Source organism: Diadema antillarum, unplaced genomic scaffold (assembly GCF_040938485.1).
Source record: "Diadema antillarum isolate AM-2024a unplaced genomic scaffold, OU_Dant_1.0 seq00001508_RagTag, whole genome shotgun sequence".
NCBI lineage: Eukaryota > Metazoa > Echinodermata > Echinoidea > Diadematoida > Diadematidae > Diadema > Diadema antillarum.
In genome coordinates, this window is record NW_027272242.1 from 169,004 (window position 1) to 184,812 (window position 15,809).

The 15,809-nt window shown below is 38.9% G+C and overlaps 1 protein-coding gene across 5 annotated transcripts in view; it reads left to right on the top strand.

Annotated features, from left to right (window-relative positions):
- Positions 1-15,809, top strand: part of LOC139710208 (neuronal acetylcholine receptor subunit alpha-7-like) — a 95,783-nt gene that overhangs the window by 47,329 nt on the left and 32,645 nt on the right. For 3 of the 5 annotated variants that reach the window (XM_071622138.1, XM_071622137.1, XM_071622142.1), the window contains one exon: positions 11,936-11,962. The exons of the other annotated variants lie outside the window; for them this stretch is intronic. In XM_071622138.1, coding sequence (XP_071478239.1) covers positions 11,936-11,962 — 27 coding nt within the window. The remainder of the gene's footprint in view (positions 1-11,935; positions 11,963-15,809) is intronic. 5 annotated transcript variants of the gene reach the window in all.

Genomic DNA, 15,809 nt, shown 5'->3' on the forward strand with positions numbered 1-15,809 from the left:
CATTATAAATAAAGTAGAAAGAACCTGTTGCACATTTGTATCTCTCTCTCTCTCATTTCATTTTGAACTATTCTAAGCATTGTGAAAATATGAAGACATTGAGAATTAATCTTGATCACTTTGAGAAGAAAGCTTCACAAAAAAAAATCAATAACTATTTGTGGACTGAAACGTAATATTAAAAAAAAAATAAAAAGAGATCCGTTAGATTTCGAGCTTGTGTAGTCAGACGATTACTCTTCGATTGTCTTCGGTATAAAAACATAATCATAATGTGTCAAACGCTGCTGACACTCGAGTCAAGTCTTTAAACTTGATGTGATACATTTTCGTCGCCCAGCCTTCATTCTGTTTGCCCTGAGAAAACAGTCTTGTGTGTTGCGATCTCTATCTGTAATATTTTTGATAACCAGGTGACCCCGTGGAATTTCCTCGGCGAACATCTATAATCGCCGGGAGCCACACAAGGAGAGCTTGTGCGTGGAGTTGTTAATCACTGCGTTGTGCAGCTACTTGACACTGCTCGAGTGGGCAACGACCGTGAAATTACAAATCGATGGCTGATTATCACAGCATGTACAATTTGATATTGAATTAACGCATCGTGTATGTATGTGTCTGTGTATGTGTGTGTGGGGGGGGGGGGGTGCAGCACAATCCTATGTCTAGGAAGTGGAACGATCGATATGAAGTGCAGCGTCAACTTTAACTCTAAGCAACGTCAACGTTCTTTAAAATACCTACCCCTACCTACCTACCTACCTACTATCTACCTATCTACCTATCTACCTATCTACCTACCTTTATCTTCCTACTTGAAGTTCTGCCCATAGCTTTGACTTTGGTAGATTTCTCCAAAATTCCACAATCAAGAGAAGCACAAAATGTGCAGCAACTGAAAACTGGCAGAACGTTGATGAACACCCAAAATATGAAATTTACATTATACATAGTATCCATGTCCCTCCGATCTTTCATGAGGTGCGCTCTGTCTAGACCATTGGCAAGTGTAGAGATGCATATTTAATCAGAGCAACAGTTTGATCTTGGCTTTTGTTCTCAGTATCACATCCCGCAACAAGAACCTGGGTAAAGCCCATGACTGTTCGAAATCCATATATTGTTGTTTTGAGGAAGTCGGGATCCCGATGAAAACCCATTTTCTTTGCTCAAAGTTTTCGCTATTTATTATTACAATTGTTTCTGGTTAGTTTTTCCTTCCTTGTTTCAATATATATATATATATATATATATATATATATATATATATATATATATATATATATATATATATATATATATATATATATATATATATATATATATATATATATGTATGTATATATATTAGAAAAACGCTCCAAGCTACCTAAAAGCATTTCCACATAAAATTTATTCTCTTAATGTTTGTATGAATCATGATTAGTTTTTCAAAGTATGCGTCCGGAATGTTCGCAGTAATGATATGATAAAAACGTTACAATGTATTAATTTGAGACATATTATAGAAGAGCCAACCGCTTCAAGACTATCACCTTCTTCTTTCATACGAATTACGCAGTCGCGTAATGGTACATACGTGTGCATGTGTGTAGTCCATGTTTATTTTGTATGTATGTAATACGTTTGCGTGTATAACACGTTCATTAAAAAAAAAAAAAAGATGTGATAAAAACCTTAAATGGATTTAAACGATTTATCCTGGCGAGGAAAGCGCATGTTTTAGAAACAAGACACCAAACAGGTTAGTCATCGCATTCTTCATCAGCGACCAGGCTGCGATGTGATGTTAGATTAAAATCTGTTTCTGAAGCAGACATACACACAAGGGTATACGTCTGCTCCTGGTCATTAAAAAAAAAAAAGATATATATATATATATATATATATATATATATATATATATATATATGTGTGTGTGTGTGTGTGTGTGTGTGTGTGTGTGTGTGTATGTGTATGTGTGTGTGTTTGTGTGTATGTGTGTATGACTTCTTTTCCCGCTGTCGTTTTCATGTTTATTCCATGAATCTGTAATGTGGATATCTTTAGGCGCGTTTCGTTTGATGAGGGTAATTTGGATGTCACAAGGTTAGGGTTAGGGTTTTCCACCCAGAAAACATTTCCGGGCGCCATGCATACAGGACGAGAAAGGGGCGCAGAGCGAATTGAGGCCACAAACTGTCAAGTGGCATGAATGTGTTGACCGTCTTCCTGTTGGGATCGGTTGGCCATGGGGTGCTAGAAAACAATCACCGATGGATTTTCCCTTCCTCCTTTTTCTTATCCGGAGAGCAACCGCCCCTGCTTACTCAAGGAGGAATCGCCGTATTTGCCGATGTTTGAGAAGCGGTGTGCACAGCCGCAGGTGCCCGCTTCTTCCAAACGCGTCCAACTTTGTGTTGTTTTGTGTTTTCTTCCACCTATAGACACTGGGCGGATTCTATTTCTACGAAGGAACAAAATCATTGAGGGTGAATTCTCCCGCGTCGGGCCGGTATCGAGTCAGAAGAACGCCATGCGATATATGGAAGGGATTACTTGAACATAACGGTGTGGGAATATGTTTTTAGGGAGAACTGCCCGTGTAGTCTCTAGTCAAACAGGAGTCTATGGTAGAAATTGAAGAACGGAGGTGGATGGGTGACGGGTTGTATGTCCCTCTCTCTTATCTGATTCTAAGTAATGGATTTGAGGATACTTTTGTGATGGTGGGCATGGGAAGTTATTCATAGATTTATTTATTTGTTATTTATTCATTCATTCATTCATTCATTTATTCATTTATTCATTTATTCATTCCTTTATTTATCAATTTATTCATTTATTTATTGATTTATTCATTCATTCATTCATTTGGAGGTGAGAGCTGGTATTGTGTCGACTGATGCTCAACAATAGATTTAATTTAAAAAGCATCTCTTCACTCCGTGCCAACGTTTTAACTCCAGGTTGAATATGTGGTACTGTTACTGTTTTGTTTTGGTTTGCTTTGTTTTGTTTTAAATCAGGTGACATTGAAAGCACATAGGAATGTTACTACTGCATTCGAGATAACAAACAAAGTAAAAACATTATGGGTCTTGTAATGCCTTAACATCCGTCAGTGACTAGTGTTGTTTTTGCCATGCACTGTGACACTCAGAATACCATAGTGTAGTTGTTAGTATGTGTGTAAATCACACAATTGGTACGTGTAATTGTTTACATTTCAATTCAGTATGCGATCATTATTGTAGCAGGCATGATTCCCTGATTATACTGTCTGATCGAGTTATCGCATTGCTTAGTACCGTAGACTGTGGTAGTATTCCTGATGGGTAATCGCACGATACCTTGTACACGAAGGGCGCCACTCGTGCCAGGCATGGCGGCTGTGAGATCTGAAACACACATCAACATTCCTCGACTCCAGAGAGCACCGTCACCACGCCATCATACGACAGCCAATCGAGGGTGGCGGGGATCCTGTCGATGAGATGACCGTCAACAGTGTCGGTGCCAAGTTGAAGCCGCTCAAAATGCCCCTCTCCAGGTCTTTACATAGTAAACAACCCGACACGTGACTTTAGCCCTCAACGTCTGACGGATTATTTTTTACCGCCATCGCTCGGTGAGACCGAGGTGTGATTCCGCATGATCCGGTTGACAGATTTTTAACAACTTCAAAACCCGAATATCAAATATCAAATAGGATGAGTAAACATATTCCATCAGCAATTATTTCTGGGTTTTCGGAACGTCGCATCGCCGCGAGTATGAAATGGAGGTTAAAGGCGTTCTCGTTTGTAACCATCAAAAATATTTCCTCCAACCTCGACGGTATAGGCTCTTGTACATGTCATTTAGATTCTTGGTGATTATGCGGCTATTATTTTGTTTTGACACTGCCCGTAAAGTGAAGATTTTCATCTTTTATTGCATTTTGCGTCAATGCATGGCGCTTTAAAAAAGGCAATCAAATTAAACAAGCACAACGAATTCTTTGGCATGGCGATAACACTATTTTTTTTTCTCGGCATTTGATAAAGTTTCTCTTCTATTTCAGTACCTGTAGCTTCCAGACATGATATAAATCTTTTAAAAAAAAATCTCCATTTAAAACTATTCCGTAATATCTCTTTCTCAGAAAAAAAAAAATGAAGAGAGGCACACTGCTTGAAAGCAGACGATCGATAGAAAGAAGAGTTGACCAGATCTTCGCTTCGAAAGCGCGCCCTTATCAGGACAGGTGTCAACTTTAGCGGGCTTGCAGACGAACCTTGGCTTCAAAGTGAATTAGACCGAGCCCACGTTGCATGTGATTTGATAGAGGTGAAGTACAGCAGGAGTCTACTGCAACATGATTAGAATCAAGGCTGTTCAGAAAGAAACAAATCGGTAGACTCCTGCAAGGTATACACGTCCCCGATGCCACGTATATACCGATATGAACATATCAATCCCTCCCTCCCCCCCCCAAAAAAAAAAACAAAAAAACTCCCGCTCCCCGCCAATACTCAAGCACACAATATTCTATATCTTGGCGGCATCGAGAATGCATAATTTCGTTACTCTGAAATAAGCAGAAACCACAGTATGGCATGTCATTAAATAAGTCCCCAATATTACTGTACGGAATTTCGTTCCGGTCTCATATCGCTTCTTTTAACCCCTGCCTACATTTTTGATCTTTATCGGTCTATTTCTGTCTTTTCGACCTCTTCGACTCACTCTGCCTCTACTCCATCAACTCTGCCTGGAAATGAACCCGATCAGCCGCGTACGAATCTTACATAGGACCCATCGCTTTCCAAATTTGCTGCAACGATTAAATGCGCGTATCTTTTTAGCTTAGTTCCCCTTTACCCTTTCAGTTCTATGCAAATTAGTGTTGTTGTTGCTTTTTTCTCTGTCTTGTCTTTTCAAACGTATTGACGATGGAAAACATAATCTTTGTCTTTAAACAACCCTGAGCAGAAACCCGTAGACATTGCTGCATTAAGATATTTTGTGAAACCGGGTTTATTACAATAAATGCAAAAAGCCAATGAATCAATGCAAGTTATGATTTGTGAAAAACCTCTTCTTTTGCTTTTGTCAACTTTGTCTTGGTCACGCTTCCTGATGTGTAATTGATATGATGGACATCGAGCAGACTTGTCCTATCAGAAGCTCGTTTCCGTAATGCTGCTGTCCTTGTCGACAAATTCAGTGCAATGGTTGTCGAATTTCAGGGTTGACATTTAGATTGAATAACGCGCGCTCTTCTTGTTGAACTCGAGTGGGGGTTACATGAGGAAGACCGAGAAGACGATTGTCCGCACGCGCCTTTCCGCCTTCCACTATATCTCGCACATTAGGAAAGACACTCGACGAACGTGACACGAACACTAATATGCATGGTTATATCGAATAAGATTGCACTTTCCCCACCTGAGGAAAGTTGAGATGATGTAGCCTAAGTGGTACGGCCCGAAACAGATACAAACGTTTCCTTTGTGAGGAGGCTCTGAAGAAAAATGAGATACACTGCGTAAGAAAAATCAAATCTGTTACAGACCATATCATTCTCAATTGTGGACCTGTCATTTATGTTTATATTAATTTGTTTTAGTCGTTTGGTATTCGGAAATTTATGCACAGATTACAAATATTAGATGGTAAAAGTTGATAACAAGATCGTCATGGCTGCCTCACCCGAATATCATGCATTGAGAGGTCAAGTGATAACAAAAAGTGACAACTATTCTGTTGATTTAAAAAAATGCATAGCGACATGCATGATAATAAAAGAAACATACACCACATGAAGTAAGCAACCCGCAAAAGGATAATGTGGATGTTGATTATAAAACAGATCTCACAGTTTCTTAGCTTCCAAAATACATCCCAAAATATGACAGGGACCACAAAATTGCGCGATTAACATTAATACGTTGACGTCTTTCATATTCCCGTGAATCTAAAGTACGATTCGATCAAGGTAGGCTTAACCTTATTCAAGTTTGGGATGGAAGAGAAATGTCATCCACGGAATATATAGGATACTCGTATTCTATTGTAAATCAAACGTTCATGCAATAAAAACGAGTAAATGTCAAATAGGAAAGTACAGAGCTGACGCTCGCACATAGGCTCGGGGTTGAATAGGGTGAAATAGAGAGTGCACATGTTGTGGGGAGAGAGTGTGGTGTTTTTTGGATAATATCTTGAAAGCCCAAGGCCCAAGGGCAGGGGTCACGGGACGCCACGTGGGTTCAACAGCCACTCGAAACTTGCCAATTCTTGTTAACTGCGGCTTACGTATACAATCAGCTTTAGACGCATTTTTGTGCAATTTTCAGATCACTTTGTTATAGGGCATTGTAAGAGCAATCAGCGTGTTGACGTGTTTTTCAATTCAACCAACGCCTGTTCCCGCTCCCTCGAAGCGTGGTTTTGTGATGAATCTTGTCACAGGTGTACATGCTCCTGGCTTAATGAATAGACCCTACATACTTTGGCAGATAGTGGTTACCTTGTCGACTGAATAACGACGTTCTCTCTCTGAAGAAATCAGGCGAAGTGCATTTGAGTGGCGATTCGCAAGGAGCTCACCATGTTAACAGTCTTGGCTCTACCTTCGTTAAAGTGCGAGAGTGTGATGGCTAATACGATTGGTGCCTTGAAGAAAAAGACGGTGTAGAGAACCCGAATCAATATAACACCAATTTGAAAGAGTGGGGCTGAACATTCGCGGAATGGCAAATGTGGCTTTCTTGCAAAGCCGCGGAAGTACATGCGTACTGTGAGGCTGGGTACGTAAATAAAGGTTGAAACGGGCGCTTAACAATTATACGTGCTCTTAGGTCACCTCAAATATGCTTCTGAATGCGGAGAGCAAATATCGGAATTAAATAATGGACTTCGTTTTATCCGAATAAAGGGATGATACGACAGGAACGGTTTCGTTCTGGAGCAGACGACAATGTCTTATGAATCAAACTAAATGGCGCGAGCAGTGGGAAATGTCAGCTCGATCTCCGATGACTTTCCACTGCCCAAAACAAAATGAAGAAAAAAAGACCAAAGGCAGCCAAGACTGTCTCAAACCGTCCGACTTTCAATACGGAAGGATTTCATCGTAAATGAGTTTCAACTAGAGAGGAGAAGCGGAGCAAAAGGCAAAATGTTATCCTGCTTTTCCTCCAAAAAGCCATCCGCTCTAGATGCGGGATAAGACTCGTGGTTTGTTTCTTGTTGTTGTTTTATTCTCATTGGCAAGTCTTTCGCACAAAGAACCACAAGGATTTCAAATCTTAAAGGGGCATTCCGGACGATTTTCATAACTTCACATCATGTCGTACATAAATCAACAGCTCCATGTATAGATTCCTGGAATTTATTGTGGTCCTTGAGCAGAGAAACCAATAAATTGAAAATCTTAAACAAATTACACTGAACAGTGTTGATGACATCAGAGCCTCATATATTTCATAAATGTAGCAGTGTAATTCCATTACAATACCACTTGCTCAACAAGTTCACCTGTGAAAAATCTATGCATGCCTTCTTCTTTTGTTCTACTTCCTTGAGCCCCAACTCATGCATTCTTATCATGCTTATGGTGAGGCTGTCATGTCATCATCCTTGTTCATTGCAATTTGTTATAAATTTTGAAAACATTCTCACTCCTTATCCCAATCACTATAAATTCTGAAACTATGTACTCAGTTTAACTGATTTATAGCTGTTCAAATGTAAAAGTCTGAAAATCATACGGAGGTCCCCTTTAAACAATTCAGTAGTTCTCTATGGAAAAGGCTATAGAACCACAAACAAAGTAGGCATAATATACAAATATGAATGGTTTCCATAGTGTTGAAGAAAATGTTACGTCATACAAAACCATCTCCTATATATAGACTCCTAATTAATGATAATAATAATAACAATAATAATAACAATAATAATAATAATAATAATAATGATAATAATAATAATAATAGTGGCTGCTTGTATAGCGCACAGGTCCACTTTTCAGTGTTCTTGGCGCTTCAAAAATGAAAAGATATCATATATTTACATGCATATACATATTCAAACATTTCAACAAAGAAGAAAATGGTACACAAAAACGAATATGTACCAAATAAAGAATACCACATATACCAATTAAGAATACAATATTGATCCAACATTAATGACATACAGCAATTACAGTCCTCAGTATGAAAGGAACAGATAAGTTTTAAGTTAGGATTTGAATGACTCTGTAGATGACAGTTCCCTTAACTGAAGAGGTAACTGATTCCACAGTTTTGGTCCCATAACGGAAAAAGCACGATCACCATAGACCCATGTTTTACTCTGGGTGTTTGGAGTAAGAATGTATCTAATGATGAACGTAGCCTTCGTGTCGGATTGTATTTTTTAACAGAATTACTTATGTATATGGGGGGAAAAAGAATGAACTGAATGATGTACTAATAACAGAATCTTGAAAATAATCCTTTTTTTTTCTACAGGTAACCAATGTAAGGAACGGAGAACTGGTGATATGGAATAAAACTTATTAGTAAAAGTTAACAATCGGGCAGCAGAATTTTGCAACCGTTGAAGTTTTGTGACATCTTTATTAGGAGACCCTGGTTTCGATCCCCGCCTCGCGCGCACATCTTTAGGGTTATAGTTTGTTATTCCGAAGGTTCGTTATACCGAAAGTTCATTCATCCGATGAAGGTTGATTATCCCGAAGGTTCATTCATCCGAAAATGCGATTAGGTTCGTTATTCCAAATATAGGAAGGTGCGTATACCAACAAACCGTCAGAATAACGAACTTTTTTTCCCCATCTTCGGATCAACGATCCTTCGGAATAACGAACTTTATTTCATTTTCGGATCAACGAACCTTATTTCATTTTGGGATTAACGAACGTTCGGATAAACGAACATCACCCCACCCTTAGATAATGTGTGCTGCACACTGTGGCCCTCTCGACTCATAATTATGTACCAGGTGTACAGGAGGGTAAACGGACAACACTGCTCACACTGACTTTGCATAAGGTATAGCATTAGGCTCAGACCTCAGGAAGAGCAGTGCTACTCCGGAAGCTACACGGAGCAACCTTAATTTACCCTTTCCCCCCGTCCAGCCTCCTTTTTTCCTCCTCTTTTTTTCTCAGTGTTTGAATTCCTCTTCTTCTTTTCCTTCTAATCTTCTTCTTTAGTCTCCGATGTTCATGTTCCTCTTTTTCTTATCCGTTCAAATTTTTCGTCGTACATATTTTTAATGACTTCTTCCTGATGGTTCAACGAACATTATACAGACACTTTATCTGTTTTTCTAATGTCACAGTTTATATTTTAGCAAATTCATGATGACTTTGGAATATGAATGCAGTGGCCGATTAACGTGTAATGATCAAACCTACGGTGCATTTGTCTGTATGTCGTTTATTCTCTGAACTCTAATTTCTTTTTTTTTTTCTGTGCAACATCAACACGCAGTATCGGCTCTGGCAGGTCACTAGGGGCATGACTTTGCCCTTTATTAAACGCTGTAAATCATTTGCTTTTCTCGAAATATTAGGAGCACATTAAAATGATTAAAGAACATGACTAATGGATTTAATTGTTATCGTAATTCAATCTTCCTTTCACTCTTCATACACGTATGATCATGTATATCTCTGCCTTGTGTGTGTTGATAGGCCTACCTCTTTGTCTCGTCGTTCCTAAGTGTATTTACATGCTCTAAATCTTGATTACTTGGTTTTCTTTGATGCCCCATCATTTCAGGCTTTTGGAACTTTCATTCAAACCAAACTTAAATTCTTCAGTAATTTGATACCTGAGATGAATAACATAACTGTAGTAATATCTTCTTTTCGTCGAGTTTCTGGAAGCAAATGAACACTATTTTTTGTTCATTACATACGCACAATCAGACGGAACGGGGGAACCCGGATAGTTACGTCCCCTCGTGCTTGTTTCGAAAAAAAAAGGGGAAAATTTTAGTGAGGAGCTTTAATATTGATCAACGGTGAATGTCAGACTGCAACTTTGAGAAACGCTGTATATGCGTCCCCCTAACGGGGGGCACGTTGTCATAACTGATGGGGAAAAAACTTGGAGTGAGCAAAGCGAAGAACACAAGACCACTTCGGTGGGCAACCCAAAACCTGCCTGCTCGCCTGGCCGACGCGAGCTGGAAAGCAATCCCCTCCTCCTCTCTCCGTCTTCTTGTTTTCACGTATTTCTGTGGTAGTCGTCGAGATCAGACTATTTCGTCGAGATTAGACTATTTATTTCTGACTAGCCAGAGATAGGAGGAGGAGGAGGAAGAGAGGCCGATTTTGTCAATCAACACTCTGTCACCAAAATTTTGATAAAATGGTTTCAGGTAATCAAGTAAATCCATGTTGGAGCTCTATTGCTGCTTTGCGATACAATTACACGAAGTAAGTGAAAAGCTTCTATCAGCGTACACGAAATTATGTGAAGAACAAGAAAAAAAAGGGGGGGCAATAGGTACAAAGTGCTGTAAAGTATTCAGATGTAATGCATGTGATCAACACGATACGTAATCTTAAAAATGTCATTGCATTCAGATGCCGAAGGCTTTGTAACAGATTGCTGAGTGACATTATGCAGGATTATAAGCATTAGGTTGAAAAAATGTCATAAGAAATTAATCTTTTCACATCGCAGCCCGGGGATGGGGGGGGGGGGGGTAGGGGTTAACCCCCCTAAACCCCCGCCACTGCTGCTACTATCAGTAGAATTGTTGCAATGACGTTGCAGAATAGCAGTCGATAGTAAATGTTAAAAATCGACATTCCATCTAACCTTGGAATGATACTGACTATGATTGCAGGTCTCCTACAATATTCTAGGTGACTTTATGTTGATTATGTCATTGATTAAGCCATGCTCCAATATAGCATGTCAGAGAATCAATGAAGTTCTTCCCGCTCAGAAAATCATTAGGATGTACGTCAACAAGATGTAGGTACAGTGTACCAGGGGGTTGTTGTCATCCGGGACACGAACAGCCGACGAGAGACACTCCGTAGTTACATTTTCCAAGGTTTTGACATACTGAAGAAAAGATGCGTTTGAAATATGTAGTATCATGAAGATTGTTAAAGTCTGAACCCGCAGACTAATGTCTCCCTTTCTTTTATTTTCATTCCAACGGGCCGATGCCGTCATTTCATCTAGACACGGCCCGAGGTGTGCCATTAGAACTGAGTTATCGCCCACTAATATATCACTAAGTTAATTTGATGATGATGTGGGCACACGAGCTTCGAGGATGTTTCCATGTGGCGTGAATTCGACGTGAGAACGTTCGGCCAAGCCTCCTTCTCGTCACCTGCAACACTACAACTGCCCCAAGCCACAAAAGCGAATTTGTATTCCCAAATTCATATCATACATTCCTAACAAGTCGAAGAGGGCTGCTCCTATACTTTTCATACTCCACGTAAATGCAGTCACAGACACGTCTTTTGAAGCATGACAGTTTTACGAAACAAAGATTATGTATATCTGAAATGATTTGCCACACCGAGTGACGTCCGTGGTGGTTGAAAAAAATGAGAGGAATGTGGTTTAATTTCATTCATGGGTTTGGTTTCGCTATGCATATATTTCGATCTCTCTTGATTCTCCGTGTCTGCGGGCTCCTGCTTTCGACACTCTCTCGATGACGATGAAGAGACTTGAGTTGTGCCAGAGTCAAGTGCACTCTAAGCTCAAGGCGTCATTTGGGTGGAGGAGCTTCTCCAGCCACAAACATACTAGGGTATACACGCCCTGCCTGCGCTGCAAGAGGCGAGAAGTGCGTCCATGTATACTTGAGTTATTTGATTACTAACAGTTTTAAAAATCACATAAAATGATAAACAAACTCAATTTTCTTGTTTCCTTTTTCGTTCCCTCTTTTTCCATATTCTTGTACGCAGTCATAGGTGGGTCTACGGTGACACATGGTAAGCAAGTAACTCACTCTTAGTTGTGCGTGGTCTGGGTGTACCAGTAATAACCAAATAACTTGTGTTGCGGTAATATGATTTGTACATTTTCATTAAATTGTTGCCACTTGCATATCATGTCCTATATAGATGTGATCTACTTATCTCCTTTCGAAATGAAAATCGGAGAACTGGATAGGGTGAGATGATGGAAGGTACAAGGCGTCCGTGTTACCCAAGAGAGGCAACAGAAGAAATATTTAGAAATATGAAAGAATGAAAGAAAAAATGAAGATTTGCATGACCGCCTCGCTCGCACACGCACGCAAATACACTCGCACATAAATGCTACACAACGCCCAAGGCACACAGAGTTTCAGAGCGTACACTCACACAGACGCACAAGCACATGCAGCACACGTAAACGAGCGGATTGCTTGATACGCTTCCACAACGAACAGAATAACAACAGTTTAAAGGAGAATGAAACAGATTATATTGTATGAATTGAGGGAATGCAGCGACAAATTGGTCAATCAGTTGAAGAGCTATCCATTTTTTTAAAGTTTTGGTGCGGCCATCGATGGATGACAAGACAACAACACTTTGTGACGTCACGTTTGGACAAGGATATAAAGAAAATATGCAGAAAATTCAACATATTTTCACTTTTCTAGCATAATAAAAGAGCACATGATTTACCTCTCTCAGAGAACAGGAGTATATTTCCCTTTACATAATGTCAGCAACAAGTAGAGGGAATGACTTGTGTACTTCATTAGAAATTCAAATTTTGTGGAATTATAGTTTCTAGTTTCTTTATATTGTTGTACATTTGTGACGTAACGAGCTGCAGAAGTCTCCTCATCCAGCAATAACTGCACCAAAATTTTTACAAATTCATAACTTTTCAAGGGATTGTTCAATTTTCCTCAAACTTTGCTGAGGTATTCTATACTAAAATTGCTGCATTCATTCAATCCACGTGCACATTTGGGTTTCATTCCCCTTTAACAGTGTTTAAGACAACTAAGTACCAACGTGTGCCTTGTACGAAACTCACACACACCACATACAGCACACACACACGCGCGCACACACACACACACACACATGTTGTACAGTGCAGCATATTTCCCGAATAAAATGAAATGGTCCCATGACTGGTTGACAGATATGAAAAGAAAAAGAAGGGTCATCCCACGAGACCGACACCCACGAGTGATACAGCCCACGAGTTCGGCATATAAAAAAGATCCAAAAAAGATCCTCGTGGACTGTAAAAACAGTCCACGAGTTCGACATTACAACACGAGACTTATAAGATGTCGGTCTCGTGGGCCGTGTTTGCTTGGTGTCGAACTCATGGGCTGTATGACTCTTTGGCTGTATATAACTCGTGGGCTGTATAACTCATGGGCTGTATGACTCGTGGGCAGTATGGTTCGTGGGTGTCGGTCTCGTGACGTGCACCCGAAAAAGAAAGACGTATTAGCTTAGATTTTCAGGTGTGCGTGTCTGGTAATTCAGTGCATAGATGTAGACTATGAATTGAATGAAAATTTTACCTCTTCATCATCGACGCAGCTGATATTTGTAAAGTGTTTATTCAGTGTTCTTGCTATACTTTCTTTGCATTTCATCATTTCATCACCATCATACTTATTTTCATCACCCCTACCATCAAGATCATTTTATTATCATCACTGTCTTTATCATCATCATCCTCTTCATCTGGTATTTACTCGCTTCGTATTTATCAAAAACATCATTATATCAATTATGCTTTAATTAGTCCTGTGTATTTCCGTTGCCTCTGACCTCGTTAAAGGCGATTCATTTTTTTACACTGTTCATTTGCTTTTATATCATATATTTTGGTCACTGTACAAAGATTAATATCAATTATAGTCGCCATTATATCGATGTCTGTGTACTATGAAGTTTGGTCTATAATTTAGTTCAAAGGTTTGGCAATGTAACGCAGTTTGTTGGAAAACTCAAAATTACTTTTAGCCTTCAACTCTATTTGTTGACCTTTCTCCCTACGTCCTAATTACACTTACTTATAATCACATTAGTTAATTAAGTATGACATATGTATCTTTAATCTGTCTGATGGGTATGTATGATAATTACAAATAAAATAATCACAGAAAAGTACGGAAAAAAAGTGTATTGTGAAAATGGTTATGTGCACTGGGAAAATTGTTTGTGATCTTGACCTTACAGGATCCATTTTTCAAATAGCGTGACAAGATTATTCTTGTCAGGACATGTGTGCCAAGGTATCAATTTTATTTCATGCAGACAAAATACCGATTTACTGATTTACAGTGGAAAAAGTTGACGTTTCCATTATAGCATACTTTTCGAGAGATTGAGAAGAATCCCAGAAATTTAGAAGTGAGTCTGAATTAAAAAAAAAAAAAGATTGACGGAACCTTTCGTCAGTCTAAAAAGAACACCAAAAGTACATTTTGATGAAAAGGAACACACTGGTGATCTTTATATTTCAGCATTTTAATTCATTTACAAAGTTTGTCTGGTCAATAACATCACTGATGAAAACTTCAGCTGAGACTCAGATTATCAATAGAACCTATAAGACACCAACAGAGTCCAGTCAAAAGGTTGAAATGTTATTCTTTGCATTGAAGGCAACGAGGTACATTTTTATTTGATTTCTAAGTTCTTTCTTAGTGTATAATCACATTTGTTATTAAAGAAAAAATGCTGAATATATAATATATATAGAAAAGGATTTCTATTAAGCGTGCTTCATGTTAGTCAACTGTCAAGTATTGTACATAAGCATGATACAACGTAGTTATAAGGATAGCTTTGTCTTTTTCTTTTTTCTCTCCATTTGCACATTATATGCATCTTGTACAGCTATATTTAAAATGTAAAGACTTTTGTATGATAAGAGGTTGTTAAGATAGACTAACAAATCGTCCATTTCACGAGAGAGTGATTTAGAGTTCATGACAAAGCATGAACTGACAACGAATCACTTCGATGCCTGGTCATTCCAAGAACAAAATTTCTAAAAGTCAGGTCGCTATAATGATTTAATGCAAGCTTGCAGAGCAAAAATCGCTCTTACACAATATTAGTCGTGACTCCGGATATCACGAACTTTATTTACGACTGCAGGAATACACACTTGTTACCTGTTAAAAAGTGTTGAACACAAAGCACTGGCTATGAAGAAGGGAGCAACATGCACACACGAGTGGTCCTGTATGTATAGACGATCACTGGAATTGTCTTTTAATTAGTTCTTTCAAACTTGAAAATTTTCGGAATAATTCTACAAAGAGAACGGCTGCGGATTTCAAGATATAAAACTGCTGTGTCTCATTCCCGTGTAGCACGTCACAGGTGATATGGTCTGATCAAATGTACATTCTCAGGAGCCATTTTTGCTTTATGTTAGTGTCTAACGTCCCGGAGCGGAGGCGAATGTTAATTTGTTTCTGACGCGGTAACATGTTCACATCTTCACCTGATTACGTAGCCATTAAGTATTGTATACGGAATACGAATTGACCATCTCTAGTAACTGATATTACCTAACCTTCCAACTAACATACAACTACACGTACTATTATTTTCCATTATTTATAATATGATAACCGGAAGACTGCATTTCTCTTGCGTTGATTTTGTTTGTTGTATACTAATATAATAAGTAGCTGTTTCTTGTTATATCTGATCTGCTATGCATTGGTTTAAAACTGTTGTCTGAAACCTCACATGCCGTTCAAAAGTGTTTAAGTAGTACCCTTCCAAATACTGCATACCATCTTCAAACTTTTATCTTTGTAATAATGTCAGTGAAACTTTGTAAGCATCTAAC